The sequence below is a fragment of the Hypanus sabinus genome, chromosome 1 (genome assembly GCF_030144855.1).
Source record: "Hypanus sabinus isolate sHypSab1 chromosome 1, sHypSab1.hap1, whole genome shotgun sequence".
NCBI lineage: Eukaryota > Metazoa > Chordata > Chondrichthyes > Myliobatiformes > Dasyatidae > Hypanus > Hypanus sabinus.
In genome coordinates this window covers 8,885,888-8,908,741 of record NC_082706.1, presented here as the reverse complement: position 1 = coordinate 8,908,741, position 22,854 = coordinate 8,885,888, and the positions used below count along the sequence as shown (strand labels likewise).

Sequence of the window (22,854 nt, the reverse complement as noted above, 5' to 3'; positions counted from 1 at the left end):
ACGGTCAAAGTCACTCAGATCACATTTCTTCCCCCCATTCTGATGTTTAACTGGACCTCTTGACCACGACTGCATGTTTTTATGCATTGAGTTGCTGCCGCATGATTGGCTGATTAGATATTTGCATGAACGCACAGGTGTACCCAATAAAGTGGCTGCTGAGAGCCACTGCTCTGCCTGTTCTCTTTACCTGGATACAGGTGTGGCTGCAGTGCTGAAGGGGTTAGTGCTGTGAGGGCTGGTCCACACTTCATGGTAATTACGTAGGAAGCAGGAAGTTATGTGAGAAATGATGACATTTAAGAAGCAGGAAGCACTGTGCACACTTGAACTGAATTACTGGTGAATTAAGTACATGAATCTCTTGGGCTGAAAGTTAAAGAGGGACTGATATTCCAGTGGGAAACCATGGCAGCAACAGCGGTAAGTAGAACTGGAAAGTTAATCACGAGTTTCTCAACTCGTTTGCTTGAAGCAGTTTGCTTCGTGTGTCGTGTGTATTCACTCCTGGAATGGATGATGAGTCCGCCCACTGTTTAGACCTGACTTCTGACGGAGAGGCCCCAGCTAGTGAAGCCAAGAATTCTCCTGCAGCCAGTTAGCCTGGTTGATCATTTGTGCAGCTTATTGTACTTTACTAACCAACTGCATTTACCAGATGTTCTGCTGTATAGCAAATAATTTCTTTTGGTTTTTATCTAGTGTGCTCGTATATCGGAATTCTTGCTTTGACTCTTGAAAAAATAGGCTAGATCTTTTGTTCCGACGCGCCTGGTGTACTTGACGATTTGTCCTTGCAGTTTGCTTGCACCTGCGTGACTTACTCATTGCCTGGTGAAACTTGGTTAACTCTTTCAAAGAGTTAGAACAGGCACAATGGGCTGAATGGCCACTGCTTGCTCTCCATTAATCTAGCATACAAAAGATTATTTGTTTTTCAGTGCCAACCTATTAGGAGAGGAGAGTGCCAACCTATCAGGATCTGAATCAGGCTTATTATCACTGACTTGTGTCATGGCAGCAGTACAGAGCATTATGTAAAATATACTGTAAATTACAGTAAGAAAGCATAGGGGTTACACTACGCTTTACAGCACAGGTGATCTGGATTCAATTTCCACTGCTGCCTGTAAGGAGTCTGTACGTCCTCCCCCTTTCCTCCGGGTGCTCCAGTTTCCTCCCACAATCCTGAGATGAACCGGTTGGTCGGTTAATTGTGCATTGTAGATTGTCCCGTGGTTAGGCTGGGATTAAATCAGGCAAATGCTGGGCAGCACAGCTCAAAGAGCGAGAAGGGTCTATTCCATGCTGCATCTCTATAAATAAATACAATAAAGAAATATATTTACATAAATTAAATAAGTAGTGCAAAAAGAGAGGTAAGACGGGTGCACACGAGTTTCTGCAGATGCTAGAGATCCAGAGTAACACACACAAAATGCCGGAGGAACTGAGCACGTCAGGCAGCGTCTATGGAGTTCTCTAGCAAAAATAGTGAAGTAGGATTCATGGGTTCATTGCCCATTCAGAAAGCTGATGGCGGAGGGGAGGTAGCTGTCCCTAAAACGTTGAGTGTGCACCTTCAAGCTGCTGTTCCTCCTCCTGATGGTACAGTGCTTTCTGTCATGGGAAGAAGAATTTTATTGCTCACTGTCTTCAAGTACTGAAGGCCCATTCTTCTATGTCAGCCTGATTTCATTACAATAAAAAAGTAAGCTTGGTTTTGAGGCTTGTGGTAGAACTGTGCATCTCCAGGTGGTGGGGGTGGAGGTAAGTTTTTACCAAAGGAAATGTAAGGTGCTCTAGTCCTTCCGCTGGTCTGCAGGTCACCCTTGAAGAAGGTGTAGTACCTGCCCTGCTCCCCCCAGTCACGTGAAGCCAGGGGAGCAGGTGGTGGATGGTCGTACGAGCAGCTGGTGCAGATCACAAGTCCTGGTTATGTGACCACTGATGCCAGGCAGACAATCTCTGAAGAGTATTGATAATGGCTGGGGTCACCCGGCTTGTAAAGACACTGCCCAGAAGAAGAACCACTTCGGTAGCAAAACTTGCCAAGGCAATCATGGTCATGGATAGACCATGTTCACCCATGTCATACCACATGGCATGTAATGATGATGTCATACAACACAGGACACAATGATGATGTCATACGACATGGCACGTAACAATGATGATGAAGATCTTAGCCATCTTAAAGAGGAAACCGCAGGGCGACTAGAAAAAGTTGCCCGGAGCAAATTCTTGATGCTTTGTTAATTACATGGCTGTAACAGAAAGACTTGGTTGTCATTCATCTCAGATGTGTTGAGAGATAATCGTCTTCCCATGACCTCACCACATCAAAACACTCCCGGTATCTTTGCACGATCCCAAACATAAGTTTGGTGTGCATTTTCTTCAGGGAGTGGACGTTATTTCACAACTGCTTTCATCTAAAATTAGATAGGCTGGGAAATTACCCCCCTCCCTCCTAGTACTAACCAGCAGACTACCTCCAAGCTGATGGCATGAACATCCATTTCATGAACTTCTGGTAATTCTACCCACTTTCACCATTCCACATCCCCTTTTCCCTCTCTCACTTTATCTCCTTACCTGCCCATCACCTCCCTCTGGTGCTCCTCCACCTTCCCTTTCTTTCAAAGTCTTCTGTCCTCTCCTATCAGATTCCCCCTTCTCCAGCCCTTTATCTCTTTCACCAGTCAACCTCCCAGCTCTTTACTTCACTCCCTCCCCGGTTTCACCCATTCACCTACCCCCTTTGTACGTCTTCCTCCCCTCTCCCCCACTTCTTCCTCTGACTTCTCGTCTTCTTTTCCAGTCCTGATGAAGGGTCTCGACCGGAAACGTCGACTGTTCACTCTTTTCCATGGATGCTACCTGGCCTGCTGAGTTCTTCCAGCATTTTGTGTGTTTTTCTTGGATTTCCAGCACCTATAGATTTTCTCGTGTTTGTGAGACTGCATTATCTGTTAGACCACACCATGCTGAACTAGGGAAAGCTGTAAAGGTGGATTTTACGTCCGTGTGGGGATATCACGTGGACAGTATTGCAACACCATGTTGCAGTCTCAACAATCACCTCTGAAACTTAAGCTTGTTGTGAAAATAAAAGGTAACTGACAAGTACAGTGCGAGGAACGGTCGTCATGCCTAAAAGCAGCTAATCGAGACCTCCAACTAATGGCTGGAGAAATGCTGCTGATACCCAGAGCTGACGGGTGATACCTGGGGCCAGACGGCTGATTTCCGAGGCTGAGTGGGTGATGGCTGTGGCCTGGTGGATAAGAACTGGGCAGGAAAGGTGATGACTGAGGCCAGTGGGTGTTTGATGGTCAGTACTGACTCAATGGGCTGAAGGGCCTGTTTTTGTAATATATTACTCTCTTTCTAAACAACTATCACATGCCTTTTGAAATTCCTCTTTTCTGTCAAATTTTAAGACTCTAATGGATTTAACAAAGATTGCTTCCCTCTCTGCAGACTTGTTGACTGTAAGGAAGGAAGTTGTTTTTTTCAATGCTTCATAAATTAGTTTCATTATTTTTCTAGACAAACACTGTCAGAAAGTCTCGCCACTTTCCATGCTCCCTCCTTTCTCACATCCATTTTCTCCTCTCGGACCTTTCCTTAACCTAAGGGAATTTTCCCCAATCTGATTAGTTTTATTTGTCATGTGCAGCGAAACACACAGTGAAATGCATCGCTTGCGTCAACGCCCGACGCGGTCCCAGGACATGCTGGGGAAAGCCCACAAGAGTCGCCATGCTTCCAGCACCAGCGTGGCACGTCCACAACTTACTAAACCTGCCCTGTACGTCTTTGGATTGTGAGAGGAAACCAGAGCACCCGGACGGCCACAGGGAGAACGTACAGACTCCTTACAGACAGTGACAGGAACTGAACCCACAATCTCTTGGTCACTGGTACTGCAAAGCGTTACTCTACTGTGGCGTCAACCACCTCTGCAGACATTTCTTTCTAATTGTGCAGAGCAGGTTGTACAGGGTATGTCACACGAAGGCAGCTGCCTTAGTGAGATCAGTCATCCTGGGCCGCAGACCCTCGGGGCACTGCTTGCAGCCAAAACGTCTCAACTGCTCACCACCAGCATTCCTCTCCATTGTAAGTGTGTAGATTCAAAGGGCCGAAGAGCCAATTTCCAAGCTGTATGATTCTTTCTTAAAAAAAAAGTCACATGTCTTTCGAAACTCCGGCTACACACAGACAAAGGTTCAATTCCTGCTGCTGCCTGTAAGGAGTTTGCACGTTCTCACCCCGACCGTGTGGGTTTCCTCCGGGTGCTCCAGTTTCCACCCACAGTCCAAACATGTGCCGGACTGGTCACATGGGCTGCTTGGGCCTGAAGGTCCCATGACGTTTGACACCCTCTGTTGGTCGGGGCCGACATGTGTGTGGATTCCCAGCTGTCGTCTTGATTCGCTGGCCAGGGCAGTACAATATGGAGAGCAGGCTCCCCCTTCCCCATGCAGCAGATGAATTCAAAGGAACGGCAGGGCCCCGCATGACCAGCGACATCAACCAGTCAGCGTAGAACCCCCTTAGGGGATCCGGCTCCGGATTTTGCCTCGGGGTTTACTCCTGAAGCCTTTCCCGTGAGTGGAGGAGGTTTGAGGGCAGATTTTTCCTTCTCCTAGATGAGCAGAAAACCATGGCCAACGAGCCTCATCTGCCCCAACTATGCTGTATCCCTAATTTAAATTAACACTCACTGTTAAATGATGAAGTAACTCATCTCCTTACTTCTCAAGGACATTGCAACACTTACGAGGCATTAAGTGGGAACCCTTTAAGTTTCATTTTCAAAAACAAGGCAGCTCCAACAATAATCTTACTTGCTTATTTGTGCTGCTGGCGTTTAGGGTAGTTAGCAAGGTCCTGCACCTGTCTGTCCTTGGCCATTTTCTCCATTGTGCTCAGTGTCCAGGTCTTCCTTCATCGTGCCAGTAGCTCCCTCTTGGTTTCCATGTGATTCCAGGGTGGAGATTCGGGAACACCGTCACACTCAGAGGTAGAAGGATTCTCCAGAACAATTTTGTTTGAGCAGTCAGGGTTGTTAGCCCTGAGCTGAACCCCCGAACCTGGCGGACCGCTGGCCTCTCCGCTTTGACCATATCCTGAGGCTGTAATCAATACGTTCACTCCCAAACAACCGGTCGGTGTGAGGGTGAGTGCTAGTTAAAACCCCAGCCACCAAAATGTCAAAAGTGTGGTCAGCTTTGCCATCGAGGCTCTACTAAGTGCCACAACACAGCTGAAGTTGTCATCAGCTGTAAACTAGCATCGAGTGGCTGTTTGTGCCACTAGCGTCTTGGAGTCATAGAAAAGTACAGCACAGAAGCAGGCCCTTTGGCCCATCTAGTCTGTACTGAAACACTTAAATCACCTACTGCCATCGACCTGCATCAGGACTATAGCCCTCCATACCCATGTACCTGTCCAAAATTCTCTTAAGCATTGAAATCAAGATGGGACAACCCCGTACCTGCTCTCTTTTCCTAAGATGGCTCCGAAGGTGAAGAAGGAAGCTGTCCCTGCCAAGACTGAAGTTAAATCTAAAGCCTTGAAGGCTAAGAAGGCCGTTTTGAAAGGTGTTCACAGTCACAGGTGGAGGAAAATTAGGACAACACCCACCTTCAGGAGACCAAAGACACTCAGATTGAGAAGGCAGCCCAAGTATCCCAGAAAGAGTGCTCCCAGGAGGAACAAGTTGGACCATTACACTATTATTAAATTCCCTCTCACCACTGAGTCTGCCATGAAGAAAATTGAGGACAACAATACCTTGGTTTTCATTGTTGATATAAAAGCCAACAAGCACCAAATCAAACAGGCTGTTAAGAAACTGTATGACATTGATGTAGCCAAAGTCAACACACTTATCAGGTCTGATGATGAAAAGAAAGCCTATGTACGCCTGGCCCCAGACTATGATGCATTGGATGTCACTAATAAGATTGGCATCATCTGATCTGTTTATAAGAAGACCTTTATAAATATTGCAATAAAAAATTTAAAGAGAAAAAAAAGAAGAAATCAAGATGGGATGCAACATTTGTGCTGGTGGCTCATTCTATATTCTCACAACCCTCCAAGAGAAGAGGTTTCCCCTCATTTTTCCCCTAAAACTTTTCACCTTTCACCTTTAACCCATGACCTCTAGTTGTAGTCCCACCCAACCTCAATGGAAAAAGCCTACTTACATTTACCCAATGTATACCCCTCATAAATTTGTATGCCTCTATCAAATCTGACAGGCACATACATGCATTTGTACTCTTGAAATTCCACTTTTGAAGGCCTCCCTCTTAACAAGTACACCTTTGCCAGAAAGCAGCCTCTTATCACCAGATCCTTTCTGATAACATCTCTGTTTCACTCACAGAGTCGCAGAGCACTGTAGCACAGAAATAGATCCTTCGGCCCATCTGGTCGATACTGAAATGTTATCCTGTCTTGTCCCATTAACCTGCACCTGGACCATAGCCCTCCATACCCTTCCCATCTATGTATTCATCCAAACTTCTCTGACATGTTGAAATCAGATCTGCGCCTGCCGCTCCTTTGGCGGCCCATCGCACACTCAAACCACCTTCAGAATGAAGAAGTTCCCTCTCAGGTTCTGCTTGAATAGTTCACCTTTCACCCTTAACCTATGACCTCCTGCTTTAGATTCGCAGAACCTCAGTGGAAAAAGCCTGCTTGCATTAACCTTATCTATGCGCATCATCATTTGATTATATCTCTACCAAATCTCCCCTCATTTTCCCACACTCCAGGGAATAAGGTTGTAGCCTATTCAATCTTTCCCTGTAACTCAGGTCCTCAAATCCTGTCAACATCCCTGTAAATTTTCTCTTTCATCCCACCTGTAGGTAGATGACCAGAACTGTACATGATATTTCAGATTAGGCCTCACTGACTTATCAACATGGCATTTCAGATTCTCCCCAGCTTGGCCACCTTTTTACCTCTTTAGGATGGTTTAAGATGATGCCGGTGACTCTGAGCGACTTCTGGCCGGTGGCAATGAAAACTACCAAATATTTTGTTGGTCACTCTTTTTCGGGTAAAAGATCATCTCAAGCAATAGCCCGCAACTTCCCTTTGGACCCGGAGGCAATTCAACGCGGCAGAACCAAAGCGAGGTGAGTCACCGGGAGTGAGGGGGAGCCGAGGTTTGATTGATTTAAAGTGCTGGGCTGAATGGGAAAGGTCAGGTACAGGCCGGATCGAGGCAGCAGGATCCAGGCCCCAGAGCTTATCAAAGCGAAGCGACTGAACCCAATGTTTGGACGATGATTTGGGCACCGGGCCAGATTGTAAAGGTCAGGATGACGGGGCCCGAGGCGAGGGATGGACCGGTTCGCCTCACTTCTCTGCGATGTTTACTCAGCCCTGCGCTGAACTAAGAGTCCATGGGTGGGCTCGCTCTGTGTGGACTTGCTTATATTTATTGTTTGCATGATTTGCTTTTTCTTCCTCTCTGCACATTGGGAGTTCGACACTTCTCTTTTTTTAATGCGATCTATTGGGTTTCTTTGTTTTGTGGCTGCCTGTATCACGGTTGTATAATGTGTACATCAAGACCCTGCAGCAGATAGTGAGGTCAGCTGAGAAGATCATCGGGGTCTCTCTTTCCGCCATCACGGACATTTACACCACACGCTGCACCCGCAAAGCTAACAGCATTATGAAGGACCCCATGCACCCCTCATACAAACTCTTCTCCCTCCTGCCGTCTGGCAAAAGGTACCGTAGCAATCGGGCTCTCACGACCAGACTGTGCAACAGTTTCTTCCCCCGAGCCACCAGACTCCTCAATACCCAGAGTCTAGACTGACATCTACATCATTTATTATTATATTGAAATTCGTCCTCTGCTGCGCCTATTGTCTTGTTTATTGATTATTGTATTGCCCTGCACTGTTTTGTGCACTTTATGTTGTCCTGAGCAGGTCTGTAGTCTGGTGCAGTTTTTAAGTTGTTTTACGTAGTCTAGTGTAACCTTGTGCTGTCTCACATAGTCTAGTGTAGTTTTGTGTTGTTTCATGTAGCACCAGGGTCCTGGAGGAATGTTGTTTTGTTTTTACTGTGTACTGTACCAGCAGTTACGGTTGAAATGACAATAAAAGCAACTTGACTTGACTTGACATACTTTTAAATGTACTTTGAACTTTGAAACCACATTTTCAGCAGAATTACGTTACGCTATCTGCACCTGGGCCATTACAGAGGATAATCTCTGGTGCATACCTGTGCTCGGTGGCACACGTTATCCTAAGCCTGCCCTGAAGAGAATCAAACAGGAAGCTGAAAGGTCCCGGTGGGTCAGGCAGCCTCTGTGGAGGGAGATGCACAGCTGAGTCCCAGGTGAGGGATGCTCCACATCCTCATCCCACTGGGTTCCCTCAGTTCCCCGCTTGCTGCTGCACGTTCCGGCTTCTGTGCCTCTGGAGATTAGTCAGATCACAGGCTCCCAGCAGAAGTTTCCTTCCCTGTCTCTGCCGCCCAACATGTCGGTGTCGGTCACCTTGAAGCACTAGATGGTTTCCGCTGATGTTGGTGTAGTACAATCAGTCAAGCTCCATATCACACACAACACGCTGGAGGAACTCAGCAGCTCCCGTGGAAACCAACAGTCAATGTTTCCACAGGTGCTGCCCAACTTGCTGATTTCCTCCAGCGTGGTGTGCGTGTTGCTTTGACCCCAGCGCCTTCTGCATTCTGTGTTTGTCCAGTATTGTGTTCTCCCAAGGGGTTATTTCCTTAACGGAGAACGATTGTGCGTGACTTTGTTTAATGTGGGGAGGCTGATGCACAGCCAGTCACCACACAGTCCTCGACAGATTGGGGTCAGGGCCCCGTGGGACCCTTCACTGCTGCAGCCTTCCTCCACCTTCATTGCTGTTGTGAAGCGTCACCATTTTCCGCCAGCTCCACCGCTGAAGTCTTGGTTGGATCGCTCTTTGTCTGGAAGCTCCTCTTTGACCTTATCGCCATGGTGACCCTACCAGGAGCTAAACTCCAGACGGCATCACTTTCGGGATCTCAGTAACTCACAAGCCTGTCCACCACCATGACATCATCATCATCATCATCATTATGTACTGTGTCATATGACATCATCATTGTTCCGTGTTGTATGACATCATCATTATGTGCCGTGTCGTATGACGTGGGCGATCACGGTCTCTCCATCACCATGATTGTTCTTGGCAAATCTTTCTACAGAAGTGGTTTGCCATTGCCTTCTTCTGGGCAGTGTCTTTACGAGACAGGTGACTCCAGTCATTATCAATACTCTTCAGAGATTGTCTGCCTGGTGTCGGTGGTCACATAACCAGGACTTGTGATCTGCACCGGCTGCTCGTACGACCATCCACCACCTGCTCCCATGGCTTCACCTGACCCTGATTGGGGGGGGCTAAGCAGGAGCTACACCTTGCCCGAGGGTGACCTGCAGGCCAGCGGAGGGAAGGAGCACCTTACACCTCCTTTGGTAGAGACGTATCTCCACCCTGCCAACTGTCTACCACAATGAGATGCTTAAAATGAGATGTTCAACTCTGGCATCTCGCGTAAGCCAAAAAGATCCTGTGACGTTGTTTCAAACCATTGATCTGACTGTTCTAACATGAAGCACCGAGTTAGACTGTCAGACTCGAGCAACGTGGAGCCTCTGAGATCTCAGATTTCAGGAGCGACACAGCAGCGTGGGAGTTAGTACAATGTGTTCTGGTGCCAGCTGTAAGACTGAGAGTCTGATTCCCATTGCTGACTGTAAGGAGTTTGTACATCCCCCCCCCCCCCAAGACCGCCTGGGCTTCCTCCGGGTGCTCCGGTTTCCTCCCACATTCCAAAGGTGTACGGGTTAGGGCGAGTGAACTCTGGACATGCTACCTTGGCGCCGGAAATGTGACAACACTAACTGACCATGAATGGCTAAATCAGCAAATAGGCGGATCTTTAAAGATTAAGGATTCAAAGGTTAGCACGTAGGCTGCCCCCAGCGCATCCTCGATGCATTTCACAGTGTGTTGTGATGTCTCGCTGTACACTCAGTGGGACCTCCTGCACCCAATAATACATCAAGTGTCTGTTCGTGGTCTTCTGCTGCTGTAGCCCATCCACTTCAAGGTTCACCGTGTTGTGTGTTCACAGATGCTTTTCTGCACACCACTGTCAGAACTCAAATGGTTATTTGAGCTACTGTCGCCTTCCAGTCATCTTGAAGCCATTTTCCACTGACCGCTCTCATTTACGAGGCATTTTCACCCACTTACTGAATGTGTTTTTTTTTGTTTCTCACCCCATTCTCTGTAAGCTCTAAAGACTGTTATATGTGAAAATCCCAGGAGATCAGCAGTTTCTGAGATACTCAAACCACCCCATCTGGCACCAACAATCATTCCACGGTCCAAGTCACTTAGATCACATTTCTTCCCCATTCTGGTGTTTGTTCTGAACAACAACAGAAACCCTTAACCATGTCTGCATGCTTTTATGCGTTGAGTTGTTTCCACAAGATTGGCTGATTAGGTATTTGCATTTACGACCAGGTGTAACAAAGTGTTACTATTCTGAGGCATAATTAGGATCGTGCCGGTTGGTTCAGGAACCAAACAGTTGAAGGGAAGTAGCTGTTCCTGAACCTGCTCGTGCGGGAACTCAGGCTTCAGAGTGAAAATGGAAAAAAGTTTTGAAAAGAAAGTAATTGGAGAGAATCGGGGGATGGCCTTGCTATCTTATACAATATCTGTATTAGGTGACTAGGGCTTTTTATTTAAGGAGCTGTATTAGAATAGCTTACTTAGAGAATGGTAGGTAATGGTAACATATATGTACATAATTTTATAATAAATTTTACTTGGAACCTTGTGGTGGAAATCAAGAAGTCCTGTATGAAATGGTGGGAAAGTTTACTCAACAAGACAAAATTTGGAATTTCCCTTAAGCTTTGTTCCTCAACATTATGTTCCTTGTGGTGACGGAATAGATTAGAACAAATTTCTCGTTCGACCAGTTGTACATCTTGAGGTAGAGTCCATCTCGGGTTTGTGTATGGTGATATATATGTACTTTGATAATAAACTTACTTTGAACTTTGAATCGGAATCAGACAGTCTGATGGACTTTTAGTCACCTGACTGCTGTCGTTTGTATTACGTCAGACTACTGAAGGTGAAGTTATACTCTGATCACCTGCTCATTAATGCAAATATCTAATCAGTCAATCAGGTGGCAGTACAATGCACAAAGAATGCAGACATCAAATCAAGTCAAGTCAAGTCACTTTTATTGTCATTTCAGCCATAACTGCTGGTACAGTACATAGTAAAAATGAGACAACATTTTTCAGGATCATGATGTTACATGACACAGTACAAAAACTAGACTGAACTATGTAAAAAACAACACAGAGAAAGCTACTCTGGACTACAGACCTACACTGGACTGCATAAAGTACAATAAATAATAAACAGGACAGTAGGGCAGGGTGTCAGTCCAGGCTTCGGGTATTGAGGAGTCTGATGGCTTGGGGGAAGAAACTGTTACATAGTCTGGTCGTGAGAGCCCGAATGCTTCGGAGCCTTTTCCCAGACGGCAGGAGGGAGAAGAGTTTGTATGAGGGGTGCATGGGGTCCTTCATAATACTGTTTCCTTTGCGGATGCAGAGTGTAGTGTAAGTGTCCGTGATGGCGGGAAGAGAGACCCCGATGATCTTCTCAGCTGACCTCACTATCTACTGCAGGGTCTTGCGATCCGAGATGATGCAATTTCCAAACCAGGCAGTGATGCAGTTGCTCAGGATGCTCTCAATACAACCCCTGTAGAATGTGATGAGGATGGGGGGTGGGAGATGGACTTTCCTCAGCCTTCGCAGAAAGTAGAGATGCTGCTGGGCTTTCTTTGCTATGGAGCTGGTGTTGAGGGACCAGCTGAGATTCTCTGCCAGGTGAACACCAAGAAATTTGGTGCTCTTTACGATCTCTACCGAGGAGCTGTCGATGTTCACGAGGCTCAGTTGTTGTTCAAAAAACCCATTCAAAACGCTGGAGGAACTCAGCGGGCCAGGCAGTATCTATGGAAAAGAGTTTCTCATCGTCGACTGTTCACTATTTTCCACAGATGCTGCCTGGCCTGCTGTGTCGCTTGGACTTCCAGCATCTACAGATTCTCTTGTGTCAGCTGTTGTTCAGACCTAACATCAGATTGGGGAAGAGGTGTGATCTAAGTGACTTTGACAGTGGAACGATTATTGGCGCCAGACGGGATGATTTGAACATCTCAGAAACTGTCGATTTCCGGGGATTTTCACACACAGAGAATGGTGCAATGAGCAAAAAACATCCAGTGAGCAGCAGCTCCGTGGGCAAAAATACCTTGTTAATGAGAGAGATCGGAGGAGGATGGCCAGACTGGTTCAAGCTGACAGGAAGGCGACAGTGACTCAAATAACAATTCATTATAACAGTGGTCTGCAGAAGAGCATCTCTGAACGCACAACACATCAAACCTTGAAGTGGATGGGCTACAGCAGCAGAAGACCATGAACGTGCACTCAGTGGCTGCTTTATTAGGTACCAGTAGGTACCTAATAAAGTGGCCAGCAGGTTTATGTACTTCGATAACAAATTTACTTGGAACATTTTGTCTGTTTTGAGAATCCGCATCTGAAATGCTTGAAACAGCGCGTCAGAAGCTATAATCTTCCGGCATTAACAGTAGATTGCTCTTGACGGCAGCAGTAGGTTGGATCAAATTTCTTGTCCGACCAGTTAAGCATCTTGAGCCAATCAGAATCAGACATGGCTGAGGACATTACATCACCTGCCCGCTGAGGTATGCATGACATCAGACTGCTGTAATGAGCTCAGCTGAACAAGTTAGCCCTGGGATGTTCCTTTGACGTTGCCCGATTTTAACTGATCTTATAGAGGTTTAATAGCTGGTAAAATACTTAAAACTTTTGCCAGGAGAAACTTGGATAAAAGTACGAAAATAAATTATTTATTTACTTTACAATTGTGCAGCCACTTGACATTATTTAAAGTTCAAAGTAAATTCTCAATACACAGGGGGCAGATGGAACGAGCTGCCAGAGGAAGTGGCTGAGGCAGGTACAGCAGCAACATGTAAGAGACGTTTAGAGAGGTACGAGGATTGGAGAGGTTTGGGGGCGATCTCTCCAAACATTTGGGCCCGATGTGGGCAGATGCAGCCAGTTTTCACGGCGAACTTGACCAGCATGGACAAGTTGAGCCACAGGCCCTGCCTCCATGCCATGACACTCTGTGACTCTGAGAATTTTAAGTAATTTTACTAACTTTAACTATTTCTAAGACCTTGAGATGGATGAAGCTTGACCATTGGCGGAAGAGAGCGCACTACAGTCCAGATTAAAGCGTGAAGGGCCAAGAGTGGAAAACCAATCATTTAATGAGAGGCGTTTGGCCCCACTACTCTGTGCCAGCCTAGGAACCCCACCTGAGCTCGTCCCATCTCCCTCTCTCCTCGCTACTCTCATCCGGCGGTTGTTGCCCAACAACCATCGGGCTCCGGAACCGGCCTGGAACCCACTGCACAGCCTGTCGACTCACTCTCACAGGCCTTGCCTTTGCTCTGAGCAGTTTTACACAGATTTTATTAGATTGCTTTACTTTTCAGTGGGTGCCTGCAAGAAAATGAATCTCAAGCTTTATATACAGGCATTGGTAATAAACTTTCTTGGATCTTTGAACTTAATCTCCTGGATCGCAACTGTTGCCATGCCTTCTTGACTGTCGCTGTTCTCTATCTATCCACCTCACAGATAAGACCATACTGGCCCTTTAAGCCATGCCACCCAGTAACCCTCAATAGAACTCTAGCCTAATCACAGTACTGTTGTGTGCTTAACATTTCAATAATAATTAAGCAATCTTGTATCTCTATTGTTGATTAAACATAATTTTTTATTTAAATAATTTATTACCAGTTATATGTGTAACCCTCAGGCACGCCCAGCTCGCGCTCGTCTGGGGAAAACAGCCTTTGGCCCTGCCAAACTGGGTAATCGCGTTTGTGTGGATGTTGTGTAATGTATGCCCAGTTACAAACCCACAACGCAAAATATCAGGCAATACACCATATGCAATTAAATGATTGAACTTTATGAATCAATCTGAATAGAGGGTTAGTAACGAAAATTTTAAAAGGGCCCAATTCAAGTCAAAGGCTCACATTGGAGCTCACTCAGCAGTCATTCTTCCACCATCGGCCTCCTCCAAGTGTCGCTGACCTTCGGACCCTCAGATCGCAGTCCACTCCGTCCAGTGGTCTACCAGCTCTCTCCACACGTGTCTTCCCTCTTCATCTCTCCTCGACAAAAGACCGCGAAAAAAACATCCTTCCAGATACACAAGACAGAGCAACAATCTCTGATTGGCTAACGTGTACACCACGGTCCTGTTATCGCCAGCCAAAACCCAAACATTGCTGCTACAGAGAAACCATTACCTCAGCAGTGAAACATTACAGAGAAGCCATTTCGTTCACCTTAGCAGTGAAACATTACAAAGAAGCCATTACATATATAAAAATATGTTAATTACATACATCATCGTGCTACCATGTGATACCTGCACACCTTGCTTAAAGTGAAGGCGAAGTTACACCCGTAATTTGGACTGCTGTGTGTTTCTTTGAATCAATTTAATGTTTTGAATTTACAAAACTTATCAGGGACAATTTACAATGGACTGTGGGAGGAAAGCTGAATACCCATAAGAACCCCCTGGGGGGGACATACAAACTCCACAGGCAGCAGCGGGAATTGAACCTGGGTCGCTGGTACTGTAAAGCATTGTGCTAACCACTACACTGCCACAACGCTTCATGGTGGGATGCCAATCATTGTTATATTGTTTTGCCCTCCTGCCTCTGTCGTCGAGTGCTGACTGACTGTTGACCGTCATTGTGACCTGCTGACCGTTGTCTGGTGTATTCCTTTGCCAGGCGGAGGGCCCTATAAAGGCAGACCGTGTCCGGAGCCTCCAGAGTGAAGTGGAAGGAGTAAAGACCATCATGTCTGAGAATGTTGACCGGATACTGGCTCGTGGTGAGAAACTCGATGATCTCATGACCAAGACTGAGGACCTGCAGGCCAGTGTAAGTTGGAAAGTTGGGTGATTATTACACAGATGGACCTACACGCCAGAGAATAAAGTCCTGACCTTTTCAACCTTTTCCTAAAACTCAGGTCCTTCAGTCCTGACAACAACCTTCTACACGCACTAATCACTTAACCATACCTTTTCCTCAAAGTCATTCCATTTCACAGCACCGTCAATAGTTCAATAATTCCATTTAATATCAGAGAACGTATATAATACACAACCTGAACTTCTTACTCTCCGCAGACATCCTTGAAACAGGAGGAAAAAAACCCCAAAGAGTAACAGACAGAAAAAAGACATAAGAATCCCCAAATCCCCTGTCTCCCTCCCGCACACAAGCAACGTCAACCGCCCCCCCAAATTATTGTAGCACAAAACATCGGCACTCCCCCCTACCCACCGTACAAGCAACAACAACGCCCCCAAAGAGAAACTATGGACTACAGCCCATTAAAAACTGTTCAGTCCAACATTTTGACATCCCACCAGCTCTCACTAACAAAGGAGAAACAGGTATCACTCTTTCCACAGCAACAGGGAAGACAACAATTCCTATTTTTTTCTTTCCAATATCTTTATTAGTTTCTACATAGAAGAATAGAGTACAAGAAAGTATATGTAATAAGGTCAAAAAAGATTTTAAATATCTACCAATTACATTATATCTGTTCATAATAACAATGTCCTTACCCCGTATTCATATAAGTTAATCAATAGTTATATTGAAATATACTAATCTATTACAAAAAAAAGAATCTAACTCCTACCAAGACCGAAGCTGTTCATTAAGGAGAAAAGAAGGTACAATTCCTATTTTGATGTTAAAGTCAGTCTGAAGCATTGCTTTTTTATTTCAAGTTCCCTGACTCTAGAATCGATTACCCAGTGCAGAGTCCTACATCAGCCATTCTCACCGTCTTCGATGTTCCGGCCCCCGCTATGCTTCAGTTTGTGACACCGGTGAATATTCGTGTCCACTGGGCCGTGCAGTCGCCTGACTTCAGGCCAAACCTGGACATACCGAAACGCGGCCTATCAGCAGGCTCCAAGAACAGACCACGTCGTCATGTATGACTGCAGTGTTTTGAGTGCCGCTGTAGATCAAAGCCCCCAACAGGACCCCAGCCACCCTGAAAAGGAAAACAGAGACGTTGGAAGAGGAAGAATGTAACTGTTTTGCTGATGGGCTGCGAGAGCCATCTTTAGCTCTGCCCGTTGCTGGCCTAATGATCCTATGGCCAATTCTCCATTTTGGCTTCAGTACCATGTTAGCTTCCTCTCTAGTGTTTCCCTGAACTAAAGAAACCCTACTATAGAGATGGCAGTCATTCAATGCCTTGGTTCTCAACTTGAGGTCCTGTGGCCTGCCCCATCACAGGTAGACAGGGTAGTGAAAAAGGCTTTGGGCATGCTGTCCTGCATAGGGTATTGAGTATAGGAGTTGGACAGTATACTGCCACTTGATGTAAATCAAAGTCAGCATGTCATGGTATCTAATTTCTTGTGAAACCTTGCTGTTTTCCTTGGCTGTGTAAGTCTAGGGAGTACCCACTCCGGTCCCACCAAACCCGTGGGATTGAGACGGCTCTCCCAGCCCACCCCCGGTTTGTGAGGATGCAATGTCATTTGCTGCCCTGTTGCAACTCAGTGCCAAGAAACAACAGACATAAAGAAAAGAAAGTAAAAATACAAAAAGGGCCCGTTATAATTAAACAATCAAATGTGCACCAGTTGGAGCCCAACTCTTTCTAAAGTTCATATTCACCGACCCTTGGTCGATCTTGGTGCCTGGCTCCATCGAATCCCAATCCCCCATCGGGTCGAATCCTATGACCGGTTCTCTCCAGTGTCCTCTTGTTTCATCTCCACCCAAACAATAGAAAACCCAAGACCAACCATCCTAATTGGATGGCACACGTTCCTCAGCATCCCTTATCTTCAACGATAACCCAAACGGGCTGAAAGCAGAACAGACTGCTCTTACCGAACTGCTGAAATGAAATGCCTACAGCATAGCAGAAAAAAATGTAAACCAGGGTGTTATCACTTGTGCTGGATTGGCTCAGTTAGCAGTAGTGTGTAGGCCTCCATTAGTCTTGATAGACCATGGATTTGCGCCTTGGCAAGCCTGGGCAGGGTTGTATGGGAGACTGGCAGTTGCCCAAGCTGCAAGTCTCCTCTCTCCATGCCACCGATGTTGTCCAAGGGAAGGGCATTAGCACACACGCAGCCTCAGCCAAGGCTCGAACTGATAACTAGACGAATGCCTTAACCACTTGGCCACGCACCAACACAGTTAGCAGTATCTTAGGCCAGAAGGCTATGACATTGAACCCCGTATCTTGAGAATGTATCTTAGGGATAAGACACTGCTGCAGCTGAGAAGGCTCCTCTCCATAGCCAATAATTTGGTTGCATATTAAACTAAGGAACTCTCTGTAAGGAAACAATGATTTTGATAATTTTGGATGATAGAATTGATGGCTTTGTTGCAAAGTTTGCAGACAGTATGAAGATAGGTGGAGGGGCAGGTAGTTTTGAGGAAGTAGAGAGGTTACAAAAGGACTTGGACAGATTAAGAGAATGGGTAGAGAAATGGCAGGTGGAATACAGTGTCGGGAAGTGTTTGGTCATGCGCCTGGGTAGAAGAAACGAAAGGGTCGACTATTTTCCAAATGGAGAGAAAATACATAAAAACTGAGGTGCAAAGGGACTTGGGAGTCCTTGTGCAGGATTCCCTTAAAGTTAATTTGCAGGTTGAGTCTGAGGTGAGGAAGGCAAATGCAATGTTAGCATTCATTTCAAGAGGACTAGAATATGAAAGAAAGGATGTAATGTTGAGACTTTATAAAGCACCAGTGAGGTCTCACTTGGAATATTGTGAGCAGTTTTGGGCCCCTTCTTAGAAAGGATGTGCTAAAACTGGAGAGGGCTCAAAGGAGGTTCACAAAGATGAATTCGGGATTGAATGGCTTGTCACACAAAGAGCATTTGATGGCCCTGTGCCTATATTCACTAGAATTCAAAGAATGACGGGAGACCTCATTAAAACCAATTGAATGGTGAAAGTCCTTGATAGAGTGGATGTGGAGAGGATGTTTCCTGTGGAGGGGGAGTCCATAGAGGAGCATTCTTTTAGAATGGAGATGAGAAATTTCTTTAAGCAGAGAGTGGTGAATCTATGAAATTCTTTGCTATGACAGTTGAGGCCATGTCTTTAATTAAGAGGTTGATAGATTCTTGATTGGTCAGGGCACGAAGGGAAGCAGGGAGAAGGCAGGAGACTGGGGCTGAGAGGAAAATTGGATCAATCATGATAAAATGGCAGAGCAGACTTGATGGGCCAAATGGCCTAATTCTGCTCCTGTATCTTATGGAAACTAAGGAATAAGGAAATCCTGTTGCAAAGTCCAAAAAAACAGCAAAAAGTAAGCTCTCAACTTCCTGCTGAACATTTCTTTCTTTGCAAAGAGTCTGGCCAAATAATTACCATAGGGCAAAGGAGGATGAGAGGCAACTTTATCAAGATAGTACAAGATGGTAAGAGGCAAAGATCGAGTAGATGGCTAGATACTTTATTGCTGGGGCAGAAATGATAAAATGCACGAGATTATAAGAGGCATAGATAGAGTGGACAGCCAGAGGCATTTTTTCCAGGGCAGAAATGGTTAATACGAGGGGGCATATTTTAAAGGTGATTGGAGGAAAGTATAGCAGGGATGTCAGATCTAGGATTTTTACTTGGGGGGTGGTGGGTATGTGGAATAGGGGTGGCGTTAGAGGCAGATATATTGGGGGTAATAAAGGAACTCTGAGGTAGGCAATGGAACATTTTAAAATGGGGGGGCTATGCGTAAGGGAAGGGTTAGATTGACCTTAGGATAGGTTAAAAGGCTGGGCCAACTTTGAGGGATGAAGGTCTGTACTGTGCTATGATGATCTATATTTGCCTCTGTGTATCAAGTACTTTAAGAGGTTTTAAAGTGGCCTAAAAAGTGAAGTGACAGCTCCACTTACACAAGGCCTAGTGGGTGTCCCTTGCTGAAGGAAGTGAGGTAGAGACAAAAATATTTAGGTCAGGAATTTGCCCGATGGGAACTTGAAAACACAGGTGTTGCTGAATGGGCAGCTTTAAAAACTCACATTGCTAAACTGTGCTCCGTGCCCAGAAGGAGAAATCAGTGACTAGGATCGGCTACCAATTCAATGTCTTGCTTTCCTTTGCAGTCAGAACACTTCAAAACCACGTCCCAGAAAGTGGCTCGGAAGTACTGGTGGAAGAATGTGAAGATGATCATCTTGCTGGTGATCATTGTTGCTATTATCCTGACTTTGATCATTCTCTTTGCCACAGGGGTAATTCCCTAACAGCAGGAACTATTAAATCCTTTGGTGATATATATAAATGATAAGTTCTGTTCCTTCAGTTACCAGTCTATTCCGTACAGTGGGGATGTAGATGTTCTTTTGGCTCTGATATTGGTTTTGGTCTGTACATTTTCAGCATATCTCTAGCTGTACACAGGCATGCAAAATCATTTGTAAAAAAAAACCTTCCTATTGTAAAAGTTAACAATAAAGTTTCAGAAAGAGGACCGAGAAATATGCAAAATGTTTGCTCCTTTTCTGTGAATTAGATGCCCATCAATGTGAGAGATCTTAGGTTTGGTACAAAGAAGTCTTTGTGATTTTATTTTTTTCTTAAATTTAGAGATGCAGCGCAGTTCTGGTCCAACAAGTCTGCTCCACCCAATTACACCCAATGTGACCAATTAATCTACAAACCCGTATGTCTTTGGGATGTGGGAGGAAACCAGAGCACCCGTATGAAACTCATATGGTCACAGAGAGAACGTAAAAAACTCCTCACAGGCAGTGGCAGGAATTGAACCCCAGTCACTGGCGCGTTAATGTATTGCTCTAACCATTATGCTACTGTGCTGTGCAGTTTGGGTTCAATGTATCTATATCGAGCACCCCACCCCGGTCACTGGCACGTTAATGTATTGCTCTAACCATTATGCTACTGTGCTGTGCAGTTTGGGTTCAATGTATCTATATCGAGCACCCCAGGTCAGACCATTAAAATCATGATATTAGAGCAGAATTTGACCTTTCAGCCCATTGAGTCTGCTCTGTCATTCTGGCACGACTGATTTTTTTTCAATCTCTTTGTCCCAACCATGTCCCTTGTCTCTGTATCCTCCCTTACCAATTAAGAACTCTGCCTCAAATACACCCACTGACTTCACTTCCACAGCCTTCTGTGGCAATCAGTTCTACAGATTCACCACCCCCTGGCTAAAGAAATTCCTCCCCATCTCTGTTCTAAAGGGACGTCCGTTTATACTGAGGGTGTACCCACGGATCCTAAACTCATCGTTACACGCTGTGTTCTTTGACCATGATTGTTCTTGGCAAGTTTCTCCACAGAAGTGGTTTGCCATTGCCTTCTTCTGGGCAGTGTCTTTACAATTAGGGTGACCCCAGCCATTATCAGTACTCTTCAGAGATTGTCTGCCTGGTGTCGGTGGTCACATAACCAGGACTTGTGATCTGCACCGGCTGCTCGTACGACCATCCACCACCTGCTCCCCTGGCTTCACATGACCCTGATATTGCGGGAGGTGGGGGGGGGGGGTTGGATCTAAGCAGGTGCTACACCTTGCCCGAGGGTGACCTGCAGGCCAGTGGAGGGAAGGAGCACCTCACACCTCCTTTGGCAGGGACCCTACCACCCTTATCCCAGACTCTCCTACTAACAATAAACATTTACTAACTCTTAATATTAAGAAACCTTTATATCAAATTCATTCTGTACCCTTCCTTGGAATGCCCTATGGGTATACGTAGAGGAGCTTAGTTAGACTGGACATGAAAAGGATGTGATTATATGTAGGAGAATCTAGGATAACATTCTTTCCATGTCCAGTCTATCCAAGCCCCTCTGTGTATACCCATGTAGCATTCCAAGCAAGGGGACAGAAGGAATTTGATGTGATGGTTTATTTTATATATTAAGAGCTTGAGTTTAATTATAATCGTAAATGGAATAACATGTTCAGGCTTACTTTGCCCCTATTGTAACCAGAGAAACGGCACAAGCTCATTAATTTTGGGTGACAACTGAATAATTAAATGTAGAGGTGAGAGTAAATGTTTCAGCCACTAGAAGGTAAGGTTCAGAAGTGTTTCATCAAATATTTCTATATAAAACATAACGGATTTTGTACTTAAATTACAAATCTTATGCTCTTTTGTGAAGTGTTCCAAGACCTGAGGCACTACGAGCTGGATATACCTTCAGTGGCCACTTTATTAGGCACAGGAGCAGAACCAAGTGTGGTTCTGTGTGGTTTATCCACTTCAAGGTTCATTGTGTTGCGCATTTAGTGGTTATTGGAGTTGCTGTCACCTTCCTGTCAGCTTGAACCAGTCTGGCCGTTCTCCTCTGACTTCTCTCATTAACGAGGAGTTTTTGCCCACAGAACTGCCGCTCACCGGCTGATTTTTGCTTTTTGCACCATTCTTTATAAACTTGAGAGAATCCCAGGAGATCAGTGATTTCTGAGATACTCAAACACCCCATCTGGCACCAACAGTTATTTCAAGGTCAAAGTCACTTAGATCACATGTCTTCCACATTGCGATAGTTGGTCTGAACCTCTTGACCATGCCTTCATGCTTTTATGCATTGAGTTGCTGCCAAGATGATTGGCTGATTAGATATTTGCATTAAAAAGCAGGAGTGCAGGTGTACCTAATAAAGTAGCCACTGAGTGTGGAGCGGATCACACACAATATTGCACTGTAATGTGCCTCATTCTGCTCCCAACAACGACTCATAGCCATAGCACACCGATACTTCCCACAGTTGCTGGTCAGTGCCAGGTTCGAGAAGGGTCTCGGCCTGAAACATCGACCGTTTATTCCCCTCCATAGACGCTACCTGACCTGCTGAGTTCCTCCAGCATTTTGTGTGTTTACGTGTGTGTGTGTGTTGTCAGCTTGGTGTCATTTTGAAAGTCTGAGGCCACCCAGTGTTGTAGTTCCAACTAATCGAGATTATCCGACGGAGTAAGAGTTGCCGTAGTTTGCTCTCAAAGACATTAACAGTTCTTCTACCAGATGGTTATCTCTGAAAATTTAAGATAATGCTTCTGAGTAATGCAGTAAAATTGTTTATCTTTGATTTCAAAAATCTCTCTGCGATCTGAACATGAAGAGTTTTTGAATCGTCTCTTCCCACGCAAGTTCCCCTGCCCTGTCAGATCGCGCGCCTGATGCTTCACAGACCCTTATGTTCAAGGTTCAAAGTAAGGTTATTATCAAAGTTCGTATATGTCACCATATACTACCCGGAGATTTATTTTCTTGAAGGCATTCACTGTAGAACAGATTAATACAATAGGACCAACGAAAAGCTACACACAAAAGACTGACAAACAACCAAACGAGGACAAACTGCAAATAAAATAAACCGGTCACTAGAGAGTTAGATAATACGGAGAACATGAGTTGTAGAATCCTTAACAGTGAGTCCGTGGGTGTGGAATCAGATCGGAGCTGTCCTCAGAGGTTCAGTTCAAGTTTAACTGTCATCCAACCGGACATGAATACAGCCGAACGAGGCGGCGTTACTACAGGGCCAAGGTGCGAAAGCACATTA

General features: G+C 45.5%; 2 protein-coding genes across 2 annotated transcripts; both read left to right on the top strand.

The window, feature by feature from the left end:
• Window positions 1-230: 230 nt before the first annotated feature.
• vamp8 (vesicle-associated membrane protein 8 (endobrevin)) lies at window positions 231-19,778 on the top strand. Its single transcript, XM_059964036.1, has 3 exons — window positions 231-423; window positions 15,025-15,177; window positions 19,413-19,778. Exons 1-3 carry the CDS (start codon window positions 409-411, stop codon window positions 19,551-19,553), a joined length of 309 nt encoding a protein of 102 aa, XP_059820019.1. The 5' UTR covers window positions 231-408; the 3' UTR covers window positions 19,554-19,778.
• Window positions 5,508-6,063, top strand: LOC132385233 (large ribosomal subunit protein uL23-like). Its single transcript, XM_059957536.1, has one exon. The coding sequence runs from the start codon at window positions 5,528-5,530 to the stop codon at window positions 5,993-5,995; it is 468 nt and encodes a 155-aa protein (XP_059813519.1). The 5' UTR covers window positions 5,508-5,527; the 3' UTR covers window positions 5,996-6,063.
• Window positions 19,779-22,854: the final 3,076 nt, after the last annotated feature.

What these genes read in the sequence shown, in the direction of transcription:
- LOC132385233 (XM_059957536.1), top strand. Translation starts at nt 5,528, where the DNA reads ATGGCTCCGAAGGTGAAGAAGGAAGCTGTCCCTGCCAAGACTGAAGTT.
- vamp8 (XM_059964036.1), top strand. An exon ending in CTGAGGACCTGCAGGCCAGT is followed by an intron (nt 15,178 to 19,412) that starts GTAAGTTGGAAA and finishes TTTCCTTTGCAG; the next exon opens with TCAGAACACTTCAAAACCAC.